General features: G+C 42.6%; 1 protein-coding gene across 4 annotated transcripts in view; it reads right to left on the reverse strand.

Moving 5' to 3' along the window:
* Positions 1-1,549: 1,549 nt before the first annotated feature.
* Positions 1,550-21,280, reverse strand: part of cspg5a (chondroitin sulfate proteoglycan 5a) — a 64,524-nt gene continuing 44,793 nt past the window's right edge. Inside the window, exons 3-6 of one of the 4 annotated variants that reach the window (XM_028579427.1) lie at positions 19,724-19,912; positions 11,323-11,398; positions 7,418-7,474; positions 1,550-1,717 (exon numbers count right to left, since the gene is read on the reverse strand). In XM_028579427.1, the coding sequence (XP_028435228.1) occupies positions 1,550-1,717; positions 7,418-7,474; positions 11,323-11,398; positions 19,724-19,912 (490 nt within the window). Of the gene's footprint in view, positions 1,718-3,188; positions 3,265-7,417; positions 7,475-11,322; positions 11,402-19,723; positions 19,913-21,280 lie in introns of all 4 variants that reach the window. The other 3 variants (XM_028579425.1, XR_003692689.1, XM_028579426.1) reach the window with 3 other exon arrangements.

Below are 21,280 nucleotides of genomic sequence, written 5' to 3' on the forward strand. Positions count from 1 at the left end.
TGCACGCTTTGCCCAGTTGGTCATTTCTTACAGTAAGAGCATGTAATAATGATGCAAAAATCATTATAGTTACTGTAAAAGATTTTTGTCAAAAGGATACATTTCCCTGCAAAGTTTGCGCATTTGAGGTCAAGTTACTATCCTTTTTATATGTGTAAATCCATATTCATCACTTTAAGTCACTCACTTGGTTGCTCCAGAGCTTTCAGCCACACCTCCTGGCCTTCATCAGCAGATCGTGTTGGCTCGGTTGTCATGAAGATCGGTTTAGTTATAATGTAATATTGCATCTCCATGACAACTGAGCCGATGAAAGCCGTGAGATGTGTGCGAAAGCTCCAGAAAAGTCAAATTAGTGCTATTTTCCAGGTTAAAAATGAACCTTTGAGCTCATGTGAAAGTCTATTCTGATTTACTTTCAGTTTTAAATAGTAAAAGAAACTTACTCTGAGATCTGTACATGTTGACTTCATAATGTGGAAAATGGGTGTCTATATGTGTGTGTGTGTGTGTGTGTGTGTGTAAGCAGGGAGGCACATTTATGACACGTATCTAAGAAGCTGCGTTCAAAGCCATGCAGAATGTTTCAGAGTTCAGGGGGGGGGGAGGAAGGGGAGACGCTGAGGAAAACACAGGATCCACAGAGGTCATGTTAAAAAGATTTATTTCAACAACTGTCTGAATCTTGTTGGTTTATTCTCAGATCGAAGTCCCAAAAAAGTACAAAATAAAAAAAAAAAACAAGTACATCAAAGGATTAGAAATCACATCAATGAAAACCAAGACACATCGTGTTGCTTCTTTTGAAATCAATCCAAGCAATTTTAGTTTTCTCCAATATTTATACACACTCACTGGATTAGTCAGACAAACATCAAAACCTCTCAGTAGCTTTATCTTAACTATCTTATTTTTTTTTACAATGACGTATTACGTACGTTTTAAATTTCTGTATGATTTATTTCTTTTTACAAAATACACCAATGCAGGCAGGGGAAGGTGTGTGTGTGTGTATACATATAAGCATGTTTATGTGTTCATCTTTTCACTGTGTGTGTGTGTCTGCATGTGTGAATGTATGTGTGTGTTTGTGTGTGTGTGCGCAGGTAAGAGATAAGGGATAAGGGAGTAGAGTGACAGCAACAATGGGGGAGTGTAAGGGTGGGGTGGGGGGGGGGTTGCAAGGCGGCGGCAGGGAGAGGTTTGTGGGAGGGGGTTTTACTTTCAGCAGGGGCAGGGGCAGGGGCAGTGGCGGCGGCGGCGGCGGTGTTTTTTTTTTTTTGCAGCGGCCCGGGCCGCTTGGTGGCAGTGTTGCCGTGTTGGAGACAGTTGCAGACTGGGTTTGGCTGGCTGGTACGTTGACAGGCTGGTTGGCTGGTTGGTTGGTTGGTTGGTTCGTAGGTCGACCGGTTAGGCGCGCTCGGCAGCGGGCGGACGGAGAGCAGTGGGAGATTCGGGGGCTCCCGTTGCCGGGGGTCACCTTGGCGTTTGTCGGTGTCGTGTTGTCAGGTTGCTGGGTTGTGGGGGGGGGGTTGTTTTTGTTTTGTTTTCACATCATGTTGTTCTGCAGTGAGTTTACCTCCGAGGAGTTCTCCTCGCCCAGGACCTTGTGGTTCTCGTGTTTGGGGGTCAGAGAGTTGTGGATGTTGAGGGAGTCGTCCTCCTTGGGTGGGGCCTTCACCGGGTCCTCAAGTTTGTTCTGGGAATTAGGATCATCCTGCCCAGGGGAGGGGTAGGGGCAGAAAATACAGTTAGAATCACAACACCTTTCACTTTCCTGTTCAGCTGTAACTTTGACCCTGCCGATTGGTGGACAACTTTGCAATTGAATTCTCTTTAAGACTCTGCAGTAAATTCAGACCAACCCATCAGAACTGGATCCCCTCAAAGACTATGTTCATCTTTGTGAAAGGCAAAGACAACCACCAGTCTTTTATCCCAAGGAATTACATCTCTACTGGACGATTCTGCACATCACAATTTACGTCCAACGTCAACATTCAGCGCCAATTCAGGAAGTAGCCACGGCGATTCTGGGATCAGACCTTTAGGGGGGGCTCAGCCCCTAATTAGAATGTAACACGGATACAGTGCCTTGCAAAAGTGTCCCCCCCCCCCCTCGCTAAATTAGTAATTTCATTAGCCAATAATCTCTGAGCTAGCTACTGAACAACAATGTCAGCTAACGTTTTTTGACACTTAACACCATGATGGAACTGAACCTGACACTTTATAAGTCACAGTAATAATGACCAGTTTGACACAATGTTCTAACATTCAGCAATTTGAGTTGCTTACGTTTCAATTTGGGTTCTAATCTGCGCCATGAAATGACCAACTTCTTCTCTGGGGACTACCAACGTTAAACTTCACAACCTCACTCCTGCTCTCCCTCTGACAGATCAGATAGAGACTCAGCCAAAAGGCGGGAGTCTGGAACAACCATCTCCGATTGGCCAAAACTACGTTTCTGTTAACCCTTTCCTGGACTGGGTTACAGGTGCATGGCATTGGCGACAGCAACACAGGATATTAAACCTGTTTTAAGACCTTTGAAACTGCAATTGTTTGTGGGCTTGAGCCCCCCTAAAAAGGGTCTAAAATCGTCAATGGGAAGTAGTCTGTCATTCATGTAGCGAGCAGAAGGTAAAGTGTGTAGTGTGTCTGGTTTTCATGCAAAAGATTAAAGTTCACATTCCGTCACAGACCTGCAATTATCATTTGTCCTTTGATTAACTCTTTCCACAATGTTTTTCTTACAGAAAACCAAGAGTTGTAGTTGTCTAACCCTAATCATACCTCAACCATTGTTTATTTACCATTACCATGTTCTTTCCCTAACCTTAACCCTACCGTAGTTGCCATGTGCAGATATTGTTAAGTATACGGTATACGTAAGAACTAAAAAAAACTATAGCATTTGACATAAAAATCTTTGTCATTGTGCGTAATCTCGTGTTTTGCAGAATCGTCCAACATCGACGTCCTTGTCTGGTGATTTGGTTGGAGAAAACAAAGATGAACTTAGGCCCAGTATGCTTCTAAAGAATCCCAGAGCTTTGGAGTTGTCTTTTATTTCATGCACTCCAATGGTTTTTCATCTTCCACCTTCATGCTTTAAAGAACCACACCAGTGTGTTTGCAAGTTTTAGCTCCTTCACTACAAATACTTTTACATTTTTGCTGACCTTTTCTGAAAGCTCCAGGTACAACCTTGCAGTTTTATTCCTGTTATTCCAGGTAGCTGTTGGATTCCATTCATTTCTGGAAATCAGTGTGGAAATCAATAAGCAGACTCTTGAAACATGCTTGAGTTTTGTATTCCATTACAGCGAGCGATAAAGGCCTTGTTTTTTTTCTTTTACACAAGATATTTTGACATGTCAAAGTGAGAAAAACACAGGTGTTACTACTAATATTAATGATGGCTGGATTCCATTTAGCTCAGGGGTGTCAAACTCAACTTCACTAAGGGCCAAACTGGAAAATAAGAATAACATCAAGGGCCAGACATGTTTACTTTATTGATATGCTTTTATTTAACCAAAAAAGTCTAATATCTTTGACTGTATTATTGCATGTGTCATATAGTCTTCCCACTTGCAGTTTGGTCGACATAAAGTCCTTAAGAAGTCAGGGAAAAGTTCCTCAGCCATCATAGAAAAAAAGCGCCCATAAATGTCGGAAAAAGTGACAAAAACTTTGACAAAAGTGACAACAACGTCAGAAAAAAGTTACAAATGGTCAAAAAAAAAATGACAACGTCAGAAAAAGCGATCATAATCTGCCAGGGGCCAGATTTGGCCTGTGGGCCTTGAGTTTGACGCATGTGATTTAGCTGCTTCAGTTTCAGGGTCCTGGTATTCAGTATGTTGGCTCGCTGTCACAGCTTATTGGGACACTTTAATAGAACAGAGCGATTGTCAATGTTATTAGTAACACCTGGGCTTTTTTACTATGACAAGTCAAAATGTGCACTGTGAAAATGACCTACAGTAATACTTTTATATACAGTAATGTAACAAACATCAGCTCAAACTTGACTTGACTTTTGCTGTGATAGACTCAACTCAAGCGAGTTTCAAGAGTTGGCTAATAGAATTTGAAAAAGAACTGTGGAAAGGAACAGGAACTAATGGATACCTGGAATCGTTGAAAATGTAACTCTCTAAAAGACAGCAGCGTTGCTTGTTGATGTAGACTATATTCGATTTGTAGAAAAAAGGGCTAAAACCAGGTCTTTTAGAGAGTGCCAGAATGCAGCAAAATTCCATTAAATATTCAACAAAAACAAACTGCGGCTACTTATTGCAACTTCAAGCAAAACCCAGTTTCAGTAGCAGCCATTTCAGTGGTGTGGAGGCTCCACTGTCTGCTCATCGTGCTCGACTGGCATGTCATGTTTGGTTGAGGAGACAAGTGAGGTGAGCTGCATAAGCGACACCACCACCACCACCCCCTCCCCCTCTTTCAGGCAACCCAGGAAGCACATGCACATCCACATGCAAGACCCTGACATTAGCTCCCCGTGTGAACAGTAATGATCGCTCATGCAGAACGCCTCGTCTCCTTCCTGCTTCACCTCCTCCTCGTCATTTATTGTCCCAAAACGAAAACAAAGAGACAGATAAACTCTCCACTCTGGCTGATTATCTGTGGGTACCACCGTCATACATAACCAAGCAGTCACTGAGGGGGTGGGGGGTGAGGGGGGGGGGGGCATGTTTTAAGAGGTTTCAATTCAATTAATCTGAAGTTAATTAAGCTCAGAGGGAAGAAATTGATTGTGGAGTCCATTTTAGCTCTGTTTTTTTTTTTCCAGCCTCTTATCCCCATTAATATTGCATGGCATCATCGACCCTGATGCATTGAGGCATCCTGGGGTGCCTCGTGGTCACACACACACACACACACACACACACACACACACACACACACACACACACACACACACACGCACGCACAAACGCACGCACATAAGCTGAGTATGGTGAGATAGACACATTCATTCAGACACACAGGTTGGCAGATTCACACATCTTGCATACACACAAGACACACACACACACACACACACACACACACACACACACACACACACATCAAATTCCAGACCCTGGGGCCTGTGCCATTTACAACCACACCCTGATTAAATGTTTGCGTTTGAATTCAATGGCACTTTTAGAAAGGAAGAGCAGTGAGAGCATTTACCCGCTGGCTGTTGGCCTAGATAGTAACTTCAGGCAGGACGTGTGGATACGTCACTTCCATGGTTACGGGATAGGGGCCCTCTGTCCTCCCGTCAGCGTGAAACTGGAAAATGTTTTTTGTTTGTTGGATTTCATTGTTGTGCATGGGTGGAGAGGGGGAGCGGGCAGTGGTTGGGAGGCACAGAGTCACGAGGACTTTAGAGCGGGTGTCATTTTGGGGGGAGTAGGAACAGAGATAAACAGGGTTCTGATGGTGATGATGATGATGATGATGAAGGCACACGGACAGTTCCTAATGTCCTTTTGTCTTTTAGTGGGCGGGTAAGAGTGGGCTGTAGGTTTGCTTTAAGGTGCTTCGTGACCTACTTCAGCATCAGGAAATAATTGCCGTGCTAATTTAAAGACAGAGTTATCGTCACTGCTGCATTTGAGAGGAGAGACACAAGAGAAGCTCTTGGAATTCATACCAAATGTGAAAATACCTTCCCAAATATGTTAACCCACTTAAAGCCCCTCCTATGTAGATTGTTTTATTGAGCAACTTTTAAATAATTGGGAGGGCATACGTTTGGTGTTTGTAGAAAAAATTGTGTTTGTCTCTGGTCGGATTCAAAGTGCAGCCATCTGAGAGTTTGTGTATGTGTCTGGATCAGTCATTTTCTTCAGCTCTGCCTGCAGCTGATTAAATATGTTTAGAATTTACATTGTTTAAGAGTCTGTATACCTGGGTGTTTGTTAGCTTTAATCCCTTTTTTTAACGCTTGGGCGCATAAACTTCAGATTAAGATATTTGCATTGGTATGTGTATGTGTGTGTGTGTGTGTGTGTGAGTAAATATTAACCTTCCTTCGTGTGTGTTTTTTTTTTTTCCTCTGAGTATATAAAGCATGTGTCTACATTTGTGTTCTACGTTAAAAGTTACGTTTCAAAATGCAAAGAAAAGAATGTGATATCACTGCCATGTTGTGGGACTGACTGTGCAAGCAAAGCCCAGTATTAGAAAACAAAGATAGGCAAAAAAAGACAAAAATAATACATATTTTCATCACAGAATTTGGTCACTCTACATGGTCCCAGTACTTTCTATTCTCACTGCATAAAGGATCATATAAAAAATATTTAAATAAAAGGGACAATTAGCTTATTTTTAACAGCATTTGGACTTCAGGGTCAATTCAGTGTTGATCGGTCAGTCTGAAAGCTGATTCAGTCGATGGAAATGAAATCGCTTAAAAATTACGACCAGCTCTGCCATGTCAATTAATTTTCTGTGTTGAATTTATTTAGTGTTGACAGGAAACAATTCCATTTCGGCGTTTTCTGCGGAGGAAACAGTGTGGCTGGACTCTGCTGAATTACTGTGGAGGGGAAGATTGAGGACAAGAGGGTTCAATCTACCGCAGTGAATGAAACACAAAGCATCCTATTACTGCAGGGAAGTGTTTTGTGTGCTGGCTTTATAAATGCAAGATGTCTGTGTGCATGCATTGCTTTTCTTACATGGCCATCTTTCAGTGTTTGTGTATGGTTCAATTTATCTGTAATATGCAGCCTTTTGTGTGTGCGCATGTGCGTGCACGTGTGTGTCTGTCTGGACGTGTAACAAGGACCTTACAAGATCTAGATTTGTTTGTGATTGGGTTTGGATTTTACCTCAGGCTCTGCATCCTTAATGTGTGTTAAAGGGCGATTTCACACAATGTTCATGGCTTTTATTTCTTCAGGGGCTTGCATGTAACTCTCTGTCCTTTTGGGGGACAGGTTGCATTGCAAAAAATATATATAATAATAAAAAAAGAAATTGATATTTTTCGGGGAATATAATCCACGTGAGTGTTTGTTTCCATCCTTTTGAACATCAAGTCTAGTCAAGTAATTCCTAGATCACACTACACGACTTGAGCCCTATTGTGTGAACAGCACAGAAATCTGACAGCTTTGAAAGTCGTGTAGTGTGAACTTAACTTAATGAGTTAAGTCTTCAGTTCTAACAGGTGACATGATGTGTGTGGATCTGTCTTGTGTCATGCCTTCCTGACTGACGATATATTTTTATTTTTTATTTTTTTGGTGGGGTAAGACTCTTGAATTGATCCACTGAGAGTTGAGAGAGGGTGATTGACAGGGCCACAGTAACAATGAGAGAGCTGTTTGGGAGGGTGAGAGACGGGGGCGGGACTTTCTGACATTTCGGGATTTGGTCTTACCTCACAGTCGGACTCCTCTTTGGTCTTACACTCCCAGGTGTATCTGCTCATGGTTTTCTGAGGGGAGGGGGATGGGGCAAAGGGTTATACTCCTCGAAACCATACAAGGCATCCTCAGAGAGAGACAGGTAGAGACGGACAGAGGAAGAGGGAGGATGAGGAGAGACGGATCGAAGTGGACAGAAAGAAAGAAGATGAGTGGGAGACGATACAGAGAGATAACGTAGCCAGAGAGATGGAGAGAGAAAGAGGAGGCGGACAGGAAGAGATAGAAACAGACAGATAAAATAGACAGAGAGAGAGAGATCGAGTGCTGGAGACAGAGAGCAATCGTAGGAGAAACTTCCTTTCAGACGCCAGCCGATACTCCCAGCTGGCTACAGTATCTCTGAGGTAGACACAGACTCTCTGGTGCTGCCTGGCTCTTATTCTGTATGAGCCCATGTAGTAAATACAGGTTGGGTTATTTCAGGTATGGTGTCTCCAGCGTTGTGTCACAGACACCGGGTTTGGAAGGGAATTGAGGTTATTTGATTTTATTAGTGGGTGTGTTTTGGGGGAAATTGATGAGTTGGTATGGGTTTTGGTTTGGGGAAGCCTACTGTACATGTCTATGTGAGTTTTGTACACGGTTGGAACATTGATGGAGGATAAACCTGGGCTGAATAGTAGTTGGAAATCTGGTTATTTGTTTTAGGCTACATGGATGGACAAAGTGGAGGGCAGAGTGCGCTTCATCTGGACCCTGCAGATAATGCCAAGAGAGGTTGTCAGTCACAGAGTCAGTCACACCAAGTTCATGTTTTTTTATGACTTTACTTTAACTGACTTGACTCATTTGTCACTAGGTTTGGGGTTTGATACTGGAGCGTGCCTATGTTCCCACAGCCCTAAGAATTTTTTTTTCACTGAAAATTAGTCGCTATGTTCCCACAGCCCTATGTTCCACATTTCTAAGAATTCTTTCAAAATTAGGCCCTATGATCCCACATTTAGAACCCTAACCACTAACCCTAACCCTAGGGCCTCTAAAATCTAACATAGGGCTGACCCCTTCGATACAATTTGACTGAATCTGAATCACGTATCCAATCCGCTTATTTAATCAGAATCCCTTGTCTAATCTATTTAGGTTCAGCTTTCAACATTTGAAAGTAGTAACTAAAGTTATAAAGAGCTAAATCAAACACTTCAGATTGATCAACTAACTTGTACACACCTTATTTTCACTTGCTCCAGATGCTGAAGGTCCAGATTCAGCTCTATAAGACTATAAACATTAGCAAACTAGAAGATTCAGACTACTGAAATTGATGGGAAGCAATCGTTTGACAAGAGGAAACCCCCCACTCTGATAATCTTGTTGGACTGCAAAAAGATCGCAGAGTGGCGCAACAGAGTGATGCTTCTCTCTTTTGCAAACAATCTTCTTTGAGTATAGACACCGGGAAAATAAAATAGACAAAAGGCAAATTTCACTTTGATATTTTAAAATCTGTTAGCCTATGGCTTATATAGTACCAGTGAAAGCAGTGTCAAATAAAAAAAAGAATAGGCCTACAGCTATGTGAATAATATCTGTATATTACTTTTTGCTAACATAAAATAGCAAGATAAGGTAAAAGATTTGACAGACTATTTTAGCCTTGCAGTTTAGCAAATTTTGCCAAATTGAAACCAGATCCAAATTGAACCTCGCATCAGAACCCAACCCTGTTTGTAACTTAAAGGTAGCCTGTGCAGTTTTCGTGTGAACAAAGTTATGTTTACATTCTCATTAAACATACCAAGTGTATCCGTGATGCCTAACAAACGCACTGCATTTCCTTCCTCATAGAACATTTGCAAATCTGATTGTCATTCATATTTTTTTCGTAACCACTGTTGTTTACATCCATGTTTGCTAGCTTGCAGTTGTCTTCCTTGCCTTTTCTGATGATTCATTGGTACATTTCTTGACACATTACTGCCACCAACTGTCAATCCGTGGAATAGCAGGAAACTGGCAGCGTGAATATGTATTGACTTGCACAAATGCTTGGCGTCTGCATGTGCATCCTAGTGTTAAACTACCTTTAAGTGTGCTAAAACAAACCATTTAAAGTATTTACAATTACTATTCAATCCAGAGGATCAGTGGGGGATTTGGGGGGGTTATGAAATGTAGGTGGTGTTGAGTTAGGAAGTTGACATTTTAGAGATATTGTTTGGAGGTGATGATGGAGGTTTTTTTTTGTTACTGTTTTGGGATTTCTGGTCGGTCAGGGTAGTGAAAATGGTATTTGGTTGTGGTTAAAATGAGTGGGTGAGACACTTGCCTCTAAAGAAATGAGATGTCTAAAACTGTTGAGCTAGTGGGAAAGAAATCAGAGTTACAGAGTAACGACTAAAGTTGCTGAAGCTTTACAAGTGAACTAAACTACTGATTGAGTTGTTAGAGGGTGGTACCACATCTTTAAAAAGACTCAACAAAACAAATCAAACTCTACCTCGGTTGTAGCACTAGAACTAACCCATGCTGCTACAACGTTAGCATTGCCGCTAATAGCTACCCATGCTTCAGTTAGCGAGGCACCTGCCAGCTGTCTGCTGCCACCTGCAGGCAGCCGCGGGGCCGTTGCATCTCAGATGTTTATCCTGATAACCCCCTACCATTTCTCACAAATGTCCCACACGTTTAGCTTACCTGTTTGAGACACCAATCCTCCCCCCGCCTCCCCCCTGAAAACAACAAATGACCACTCCCCCCACCCATTTTCAGGATAAACAAGTAAAGCAGACATTTCGTTATAAGTACAGATTTGTTAACAGATAGCGAAGCAGAGCTGCCGTGGCTGACATGGCCACCAGGTGGCGCATGCTAGCGACATAGCCGGGATGCCGTGACACACCGATGCAAGAGGTGATTAGAGAGACAATCAGGTTAGACAGAGACAGGGTGGGGAGGGGTCACGGTGAAGGATTGTGGGAGTTTTCTCTTAAAGGGGTCAAGTTAAAGCCACGGCGGCTTTCTGTCGGCACTGTGAGAACTGTCCATAAATGTTCAGTCTGCATGGTTTCGGGGGGGGAATTTAACCTCTACCCTTGGCTGTGTTGGTGCCCCCCGATTCACCCACCGAGCTGATTTGTGCTTCATCTTCTCTTTGTCAGCACGCAATTAAGCTTTTCTTGGACACTGTTCAGTCAAAATAAATTAGTGGGGTGTTGTGTAACACGTCTAAAATAACTAATTGAGATTTAACACTTGATTTTACAGACATTTATTGTGTGTGTGCGTGCGTGTGTGTTGCTGTCACCTTCAAAATAAGATCAATACGCTATAAACCAGAGGAACTAAATCAATAAACGCAATGAAACAGCCATCGCTTTGCCATGGCGACATGCTGCACAGGGCTCAGTCTCTGCTTGCGCCTGTGCCTTTTTCTATCTCGTCTACATTCTAATATAAGCTATTTGTTGTAAATTGGCCAAACACGCCCTAATTGGTGCTTTGTATAAATATATAAAGATCCATGGACTGAAAAAAGTTCTATGTTGTATGTAACGGTATCAATAAATCAATCAAAATGCATGACGGCTGCGTCTGAAATATGCGTGCTTCAGTACATCCTATGGTGTTCTTCTTTTCGTATTTGCCACTTTGTGAAAACTCCCGCCACCCGCCTTGCACATGGACCACGCCCATCCACCCCATCCTTAGCGTTGCACATCTCGGAGTATCTGAGAATACTCATGCCCATGCATTAGGGGACGGGAGGGGGCCCGGCAGGGGTTTTGGGGGGATGCAGAAAAAAAGGGGTGAGAGAGAGAGGCGAGAACCACGTTACCTGACAGATAATGTTATCATAGTAAGCCAATGCACGGGCATGAGGGACGTTAGGAGGGGTGTCGCACAGTTTCCTTACATTTGGGTGGGAGCCCTCAGCGATGGTGGACAGCGAGAAATTATCATTGTGCTGCTCCGATGAAGGCCGGTACTTACTGCTGGGTGTCGGAGGATGGATTGGGGGGGTAGGAGGAAAGGAAGATGGAGAAGGGGCGAGGTAACAGAGAGGAAGTGTAGAGGAGGAGGAGAAGAGTTTGAAGAGGTCAGAAAAACGGGGAGAGAGAAGATGTGGCGATTCAAAATGTCAAGTAGTAAGGGAAGAATAAAGGACATTTAGGAGAATGAGACAAGGAAGATTAGGAACAGATGATCAAAAGAGAGAGAGAGAGAGAGAGAGAGAGAGAGAGAGAGAGAGAGAGAGAGAGAGAGAGAGAGAGAAGTCAAAAGAAAAAGAGGTGGGTAAAGAGAGTAACAGACGGAAATTTGAGGGTCCAGATAATGAAAATTATTTTGGGGAAGATAATAAGAGTACAAGACAGTTTGAGGATTTGAAAAGAATCCAAGAGGAGGAAAAGGTATGAGGAGGAGGAGGAGGAAGGGAGGAAGAGCCAGGGGTGGAGTGACATTTACAAGAGGTGATCCACAAGGTGAGAGAAGGAGAAACACAGTCGAGCAAATCCAAAAGGAGAAAAACGAAGACACAGGGAAAAAACAAATGGGACAAAAGGAGAAGAGAGATGGTAGAAAGGACAAACGGGGCAAGAAAAAGGACAAATTTAGGAAAAAGATTACATTGTTGAAGAAAAGACAGACAGAAGGAAAAAAAGGAGGGGGGGAGGAAAAAAGCAAGAAAGCAGCATTAGTCAGACAGCAAGTTCACATTGTCTGTTTGTCAAGTGGCAAAAACAGAGACACACACACATTTTAATCTGTGATGCAACAAACTGAGAATAAAAGGTTTCGTTTTTTTGACTTTCAGAATTTGGTTACCTGGTTACCTTGGACCACAAGTCCCCAAATAGGCTGAACTTTGACTCACATTTGACCCACTATTGTCTTGCTGTGACTAACAGGGAGACAAACACGGACTCGGTTTTTATTTTAAACAACACACAGGTTATAAGAGATCTGCTTTTCGTCCACTCAGCTGACAACTGATGAAGATATTGATGCAAATAATCCTCTTTATGGTGCTTTTAGATTGGAAGCTGATAATATGTGGTCTGGTGGATCCTAGGTATACTATGTAACATCGGTCCAGGGACTACTGCAGTACAGATGCAGAAAACCTTTTTACATAAAATAGTTCTTCAACATTCTACTGCAACATTGCATGTGCATTGCCAAATGGCACTAAAACACTAAAAAATTAACACAAAATAAAACTTTGGCATGGTATTAGTTTTTGCGTTGAACACCTTTCCTTGTTTTTTCCCCCCTTAATTCTTAACATAAACGTATCGTTGATATGGTGTGATAAGTGATGCTGTGCATAATTTATTATTTCCTGTCCTTTCCTGTTTGGGTAGTTCTGCATGTTTTAACTGCCACATGCCAGAGGATATGCAGATGTACAAAGCAAACTGTTTATTTAAGTTGGCTTTCAGATATCTTTGGAATGATACATCAAATATCACATTATCTTTTTTAACATGCTCACAGTCCCTGACAAATACATATTATTAAATAAAAGCATAATAATAATAATAATAATAATAATAATAGTATTTTATCTACTAGGATGAGACATTACTTGTACACCTTTTAAAACAGACGCATATAAACACAGACTCTTCTATTTATCTTGTCGGGGAAGCTGCGAACTTTGGGAGTTCCCTTTTGACTGAGCTAGACTGAACTCTTTGAATTTCTTCGTCTTTCTTCTTCGTCTCCGACTTCTCAAAGGGAATAGATGTTTGTCTCAGGGACCGAATGAAACAATGACTTTGACGAGAGTGTCACAGAGTTGTCGTCTCTCTAACGCGCATATCTTCTTTCTCATTCATGAAACGGCTGTCATTTGCCCCGCACCCATATAAACCTTTACTCAAATGTCTCGTTGTGGTGCTCCTTGCTCATCTTCCCCCGTCATATCTATAGTTAAAGAGGCCGTCATCTACTACTTCCTGCCAAAAAGCGCCTGTCTCTCAGATTCCCATGCGAGCTTTCATATTTATATTTCACGACCGCTGTGACAAGACAATGTAAGACGAGGTAATGACGAGAGAGAGGCACAAAATATGTTCTCCCATCATCACTGATCTGTGATCTCAAAGTCTAGCACCAGAATCCAGCTTTGGACCTCTCACTCTTTTTTTTTCTTTCTTCCTGTGGATACAAATTAGCAGGTACCAAGAAATTGTCCAACATGTAACACCTGCAAAATGGCGACTTGTTTTTAGACTGGTTTTTATACAGATTAAACAAACAAGATATATATTACTGAGTTGTAGAGGTGCTGGTAGGTTTTTTTTTTTTTCATTCCTTTGGACAGAGCTAGGCCAGCTGTTTCAGAGTTAAGTCAACCGGCTGCTAGTCTCGCATTGCCAGACCTTCCCTCTGGCAAGTCCACACAGCATTCCGGGACGAGAGAAAAATGTGCTCTGGTTTATTGGCATTTCTTTAAACCAATCACAATCGTCTTGGTGCCAGACGGAGCCACGGTGCCGCTGCAAAATAGGAAGGAACTTGTTTTGGTGGAACATGTGTACGTTCAAAGGTTTTTTTTTAGTCGTGCAACAGAAAATTCAGATTAGACAGATAGTCTAGCTAGCTGTCTGGATTTACCCTGCAGAGATCTGAGGAGCAGTTAACCATAGTCCTCAGAAATCCACCGGGGTTTAGAACGCCAACACAAAGAAAGCCGAAGGTAACGGACATCCCACGGAAAAGAGGGACACACGGCAGAATTTCCGGTGGCAACGATGAGAGGTCATAGAGAATTGGACATTCGGACACTGACGGAATGAGTCGTTCAAGCCTCTCTGCCATTTTTTTTTCTACTCGCTTCCGACGCTTTCAACTGTGTAGTACGACGTCCCCTGGGGGCGCGTTGCGTATTACGGAGCCGATTTCCAGTGCCAGTGTGAAGGCGGTGCAAACCTAAACAAATCTTGAAATCACATCAGAAAACTGTGATTTGTAGCACGGACACAACATGTCGTCCCGTCGATAGGGGCGTCAGGTCGGAACACGCTCTAGAGGAGCGTGTGTATGTGGACCAACGACATGTTATACTGAACATTTACCTAAAGGAGGTAACCAAAATGTAATTACTGTAACAGATAGATTAATAATATAAATGTTGACATGTCTCCATGTTATCCATCTTTTCTTTTCTTCACCCTCTCTCTTTCTTTCTCTCTCCATCTTTGACCAGGATGTTGGGTCGTGTCTCGACTGCGGCAGAGAAACACTGCGACTGTGTGATTACCCACAGCAGATGGGGGTGTGTGGGAGTTTCATGTATTCATGAGCCTTGTCAGCAGTGCGAGCGCGCACACACACACACACACACACACACACAAACACACACAAACACACACACGCTCCTCTGAACGTGTCATGCTGAGCTTTTTTCTCTGTAACTGCCCTTCTCTCTTACTCCTCTTTCTCTCTTTTTCTTTCATATTCTCTTTCCTCCTCTCCTCTCCTCTCCTCTCCTCTCCTCTCCTCTCCTCTCCTCTCCTCTCCTCTCCTCTCCTCTCCGCAAGTTTCTCCTTTACTCCCTCGTCCTCCCCCGTTTCATCTTGCCCTTTTATCCTTTTACTCCTCTTATCTGTCACCCCCCTCCTCCTCCTTCTCGCTCCTCTTCGATTTCTTTTAGCCAACCACTTGATGAGGCTGTGTTGTCTCTTTCATACTGGGCCCTGCCGCCACACACACACACACACACACACACACACACACACACACACACACACACACACACACACACACACACCCCTTAGGTCGCACAGCTGTATGTAGGTCAACCCCGCCTCCCCCCTGTGTTTCTCCCTCCCTCCCCCCCTCCTGTTCAGACTGCCCTACTTTCAGCTGGATCCAGAGGACCAATGACATCACCCTTTTTCTCCCGTTTTAAATATCTGCTAGCTAGCGTTAAGGCTGCTACTGACTGCACCACTTTTCCTCCTCACCATCATCTTCATCACCATCCATAATCTCCTCCACCATGACTGGCATGATATAACCTTCCCCGTAGAGCTAAAAGTAGTCCCTGTAGCATGAGATCTGCTGTTGAGAATTGGGTCCTTTCGGTTCACATTTGAATCCGCGGCGCTCGGTCGGCGGGCTGCTGATCATGCACGGCGGCTCTGTTGCTAGGGAGATCAACGCTAAAACACCGGCACTGCCAAAGCCATGCCGAACCAACACCACCCCCCACTCCTTTTTATTTCCAATCCAGTCCTTCAATCTGTTTGTCACTCTGTAGTTTATATTCAGTCCACCTCTCTCTGTGTCTTTATCTCGCTCCATATATTTCACACAGAAATGTGGGGGTTTTAGGGTTCTTTTAAGGGTTCCTATGAAGCATTTTTGACTTTAAACACATTTAATAGATTAAGATATAGATATCTTATCATAAACATGACTGTTAATGAACACTTTTCAACCTTTTGGCGATCATCATGCAATGCCTGTGATGAATAGTTCGAAAAAAGCAATAAGCCAATTCAATTTACACTGCAAAATATCTCCATCTTGTATCATGATTCTTGTCTATTTTTGAGTCAAGTCAGATTTTCCTTAAACAAGTAAAATAATTTGCTAATATTTTGCTTTGGTATTGAAACACTTTTGTTCTGATTTTCATGGATCAAAAACACCAAGGACATCCTGAGCCCCCGGGGGGGGGGGGGAGTATGGATAGAAGATGTTCAAATAAATCTACTGTCATTCAAAGGTTTAGTTTTTTTTTTTATAGCCTTGGGTAATAAAACGGGTGCAGACAAACTAAAATGTCTCAGCTGAAAAGTAAGAAGTTCAATCATATGTCCTCGAGGAAGGCACTGAACCTCTACTGCCTCAATCATTCTTCATTCTTGAGTCGTTCTTGGCTGTAACTGTGAGTTATTGTTGTGGAAAATAATCCCTGTGCTCACGGCTTTCTCTGCTCCTGTGAAGGACACACGCTGTTGTCCTCTCATCTTTCTTCTTTTATGTTTTCCCCAAATCTCAGGCGTCCTGTGTTAATGGAACGTCTGTTACTCTGCTGCGAGCTCCTGACGTTTTCCAATTCAAGCTTCTTCCTGTCAGTGACGATCGTCGTCTTTTTGCTTGTTTATTCATCGCTCATCCCTCGTTCCCAATACATTTTAAATAATCAAGAGTACATTACAAATGTAAAGTAGACTGAAAAGCTGCACTCGGGAAGATTTTAAAAGAAAGAATGCAACTGCTTTCTCGGCTCTGATATGCAACTGAGATGCTGTGATTCTCAACCTGGGGAATGGGTCAATCAAAGTATAAAAAAGAAAAAAAATAGATATATATTTATGTTACAGAAGATTAGGTAAATCTTTCTCTAACCTATAACTTTTTGCTTATATATATATATATATATATATATATACATACATATATATACACACACACACACACACACACAATATCTTTCCTAAAGTTAACTATCCATTTTGGTGCCTAAACTTAACTGTCATTGCTTAATTGTCATTTTTCTGGCTAAACCCAACTACCACGGCCCCTGAAAGGACCATCATCTGGCGGTTCCTGTAGCCGGCTCACAGTCACCTATTGGCGGCTAAACAACTGCTGCTGGTAGCCGGCGTCCCGGAGCTCTGTAGCATCTTAATACAACCATCAAATTGCTGCTCGGACTTTATCGTTTGATGGACATGTGTTCACGTTACAGCGCTTTACTTAGTTGAAAATACTCCTATTTTAGGTATATAATTTATGGTCTATTGGTGAAGTATTAATCGCTTTGAGGGGGGGGAATACATTTTCTCCCCACCGGGGATGAAAATAATTCAGCAGAGGCAGGGACATATAGACCAGAAAGGTAGAAATCACACATCCCCCGAGGAAAATCGCATCATATATATATATATATATATATATATATATATATATATATATATGTACTTTCCCCTCTTTAGAATTGCTGATGATGCATCCCTCAGGCTCTACTTGAAATTCTGTTGGTTGGTATCTAAACTTCAGAGAGAAATGCAGGTGGACTCTAAACAAAAGTCTCGTAGCCATCTACTACTTTTTTTCTCATTATTTTACCATCTCAACCGTCCAAAGAGGGACAAGAAGAGGAACAAGAAGAGGAGGAGGAAGACGTGTTGGTCCAAGAAGTCAAGATGAGTCCACTTTACATGAGGTTTTCCAAGTAACAAACATTCGTTTGTTATCTACCAGTTGGGGCCACTGCCTCATGTAGATCTGAGACTCCCCTGAACAGAAAAAAAACAATAAGTTTCTGTCATTTGTTCAGACATGTAAAAACAGCCCTTTTACTGTACGGTATTAGCCCAAATATAGGATTATATTTCCAATGATCCCACTTTAGAAAAATGCTCATACTACCTTTTGACCATTGTCATTTAGGCACCTTTTGGAATTTAAGAATGATTTCCTGTTAAGATTGGGATCTGATCAACACAAATACGTGCCACGTACTGACTCCATTTATACTTCTGAACTTCAAGACTAATTCCCCTCTCCTAAGACTTATTTCTAGACACACATTTATTGAACATCTCTCCCCCTTTCTTTCTCTCTCCCTCTCCCTCTATCGACCAGTCTGTCTCTGTCGTTCTCTAAATTTCACACTAAACACAAGCCGGGCCAGCAGTTTGGCCCTGAGGCAGTCACAGCCGCATGAAAGAAAATAATTTCTCCTTCAATCTTTAACATTGATGGGAGTAATGCACCGCAGCCGATACTCAGTGTCTGCTGGCTAACGGATAATAAATCTGCTGCGCCAGACTGCCTTTGAGCAAGGCACTAGAGACTTTACTTTTTAATGTTGTTTGATCGATCTTTTAAAATCAGACAAACGAAGCCAGCAGGAAACGTCACTCAAAGGAGATCTTGACGGATGGAGTTTGGCTTCTATAGTTCTTCATCGGGAACGTGCTACTTTGTTTGAAAGAAAGGTCTTACATTTTTCTTTTTCTCCATGTTCTTGTTAGGATTACTGAAAATAAATGTAGGGAGTAAGGTATAGCCCCAAAAAAGACTAAATACCTATTAGGGCAAGGTATCGTCCAAATATTTTCCATACCGGGACCAATACCAATACCGTGACTTTGATACCGGTTCCTAAACGATACTTTTTTCTGTACCTTTTTTCTGTACCAAAGAAAAAGAAATGACAACATTACAGCACAATTCCTTTTATTTATTTTTCAGCTGCTACCACATCAGCCCGTCTATCTGCGTAACCGAGAGTTTTTCCTGTCTGCCTCTATGACGTGTAATGCTAAACAGCCAATCACAAACATTATGGGATCTTGGTAGAAGCATGCTGCATGCTTATTGGCTCACCGACGCTGATAAGATTTACTCCTTAGCTATTGAAATTGGGTATTGAATGACGAGGCATTTTTCCAAACTCGATACTTTAGTACTTTGGAGGCAATTCGGTCTGTGCCTAAAAAGTATTGAATTCGGTACCCAGCCCTAAAACCCATATATTTTCATGCTTTTTCTTTGTGAACTGGACGCTTCCATTGATGCACCCCATAAATAAATAAATAAATAAAAAGGGAAGATGAAGTACTTTGAGGGCCCTGTCTTGCATCTGGCGCAGCGCAAAGACCACACCGTTTAAATAGCAAATGCACCTGCGCCCATCTGTGCGCCCATTGGTGCGCTGGTCTTGCAGGGAGGTGTGTTCAGGTGAATTCTGGGCGTATGGCTATCTTGAGGCAGCGGGAAGTGATCGCGCCATTGACCAACAAAAACCTGGTCTAAAGTCAATAAAGGAGCATTTCATTGTTTTTTTAACAGTGAATTATTAAAATGTGCCTAGGCTCGTGCACAGCGCGCGCACACTATGCTTGTTACACACACACAGGGACGGCGCAGCATTGAAATATTTCAATGTGAAATAGTGTTATGATACGATCTGCTTGCACACTTTCACTTCACGCACAAGCAGATCAGTTTGTTCTGCTGAAAATATTTCCTTCCTGCTCAGCAAATCCTCCATCATAATAGCAATGCTCCAAGGTCCAAACGCGCCTGGTTTTTGAAGGGAATGGGAGATGATCTCTGATTGGTTTAATGCATGTTACGCCAAAAACACACCTATGAATTAATGAAGACACTAAGTACAACCCTTTTGAACCATGAGCCCGGCGCACCGACCCGTTTTTCCGCCGTCAAACTAGCAAAAGTGGATTTGGACACGCCCTAAACGCACCTGCGCCATGCGCTTCACGCTGTGCGCTTATATCGTTAAAATAGGGCCCTATATCTCTTAGCTCTCGATGGAGCCTCACCTGCGCTTGCGCAGCTTCTTGTTCTCCGTCTTGAGCACGTGGAGCTTCTTGGCGAAGCAGACGACGATCATGAAGAGCAGCAGGACCACCAGAGCCGAGGTGCCCACGGCCAGACACATCACCTGGAACTCGGTCACCACCGAGTCGCAGCGAGCACCCTTGTGCCAGATGTAATCCTGGACGTTACATCTAAAAGAGACAGAGAGAAGAGAGGGAATAAAAGGGACAGAGGAGAGAATGGGATAGAGGTGAGAAAGGGGAGGTGATGAGAAAAATTGTACATGGCAGAGGAAAAGTTTGGAAATATAGAGATGTGGCAGAGAGGAATCATAGAGAGAGGATGAAAAGAAATAAAATGAGCAGTGAGCAGAAAGAGAGAAAGGAAAGAAAATGGGGAGAGAGGAACAAAAGAGAAATGGTTAGTTGGGTAAAACAATGCATCTCCATGAGGTGCTCGGATTCAGTGAATTGTGTGCTAGCATGTCAGTTTAGCCAGGCAACATCTATTTATATTTGGCTTTAAAGTATTATTTAACAGTCATATTGGCTTTAATCAGTCCCTTTTTCCAATTTAGTCTTTTTGTAAACATTCAAGGTTTCCTTTCTGTTAAATTTAAAAAAAGCTCTAAAAACTTCCAATGTTTCACAACATGTTACATAAGTCTTTAGTGTTTTTGTGAAGTAATCCACCGCAGGCGTGTGAGCAGGATGGAAGAGTCGCTGGCAGGTTTTTGAACGAGGCTTTATTCCAAAAGGATAATATCAACACATTGTGTGTCAGAAAATAGAAAGTCATGAAAAAAAAGAGCCCGGGGCATTTTCCGACTATAAACACACTCACTGTCACACACACACTGAGACTCTGTCAAACATCATCATAAAAGACATTTGCGTTTATGCGATCTTACACAATGCATATGGGTGTTCATGTGTGGCCGTATATTATGGGCACACATGTAGACGCACGCACAGAAAACACACGCAGCCGGCCATCTGAGTCCCAGACTCCCTCCGTAGCCGTTTTGGCAGAGTAGGGTTTCCGCCCGGGGACATGAAGGCAGATGGCTTTGTCTACAGACTGTTTGGCGTGTAAAATGGCAAATCTATTTCACCGCTTAACGAGACTTTAACGCTGCTGAGCGACGCTGTCTCACGGTCATATGAGTGGAAGAATGTGTGGCTGGGCCTTATTCTGTCTGCCTGTGTGACCATTGTGTTTCCATTAAAACATACTAGATTTATGTCTGAGTAGAGTCATTTAACACCCCTAGAAAAGCTTGTCTTTGCTTACAGGTGCAGTAGGTAAGACTTATGAAACTAACTTTCTGTCATATTTGCTGAAACTGACCCTATGTACATGAAGCAGGTCATTTAAAAAAGAAATCCAGCTCCCTGGCACCACCTACAGCCTGTAGTACGATTTGCAAAAATCCACAGCTCCCTGTTCAGAAGCACCAATCAGGGCCAGGATGGGGGTGTCAATCACTTCTCATGCACACGCATTCATTCTCCCTTTTTTCGATGAAAAAAATTGAGTAATTGTCTGGGCACCTTGAA

The sequence above is a fragment of the Perca flavescens genome, chromosome 6 (assembly GCF_004354835.1).
Source record: "Perca flavescens isolate YP-PL-M2 chromosome 6, PFLA_1.0, whole genome shotgun sequence".
NCBI classification, from domain to species: domain Eukaryota; kingdom Metazoa; phylum Chordata; class Actinopteri; order Perciformes; family Percidae; genus Perca; species Perca flavescens.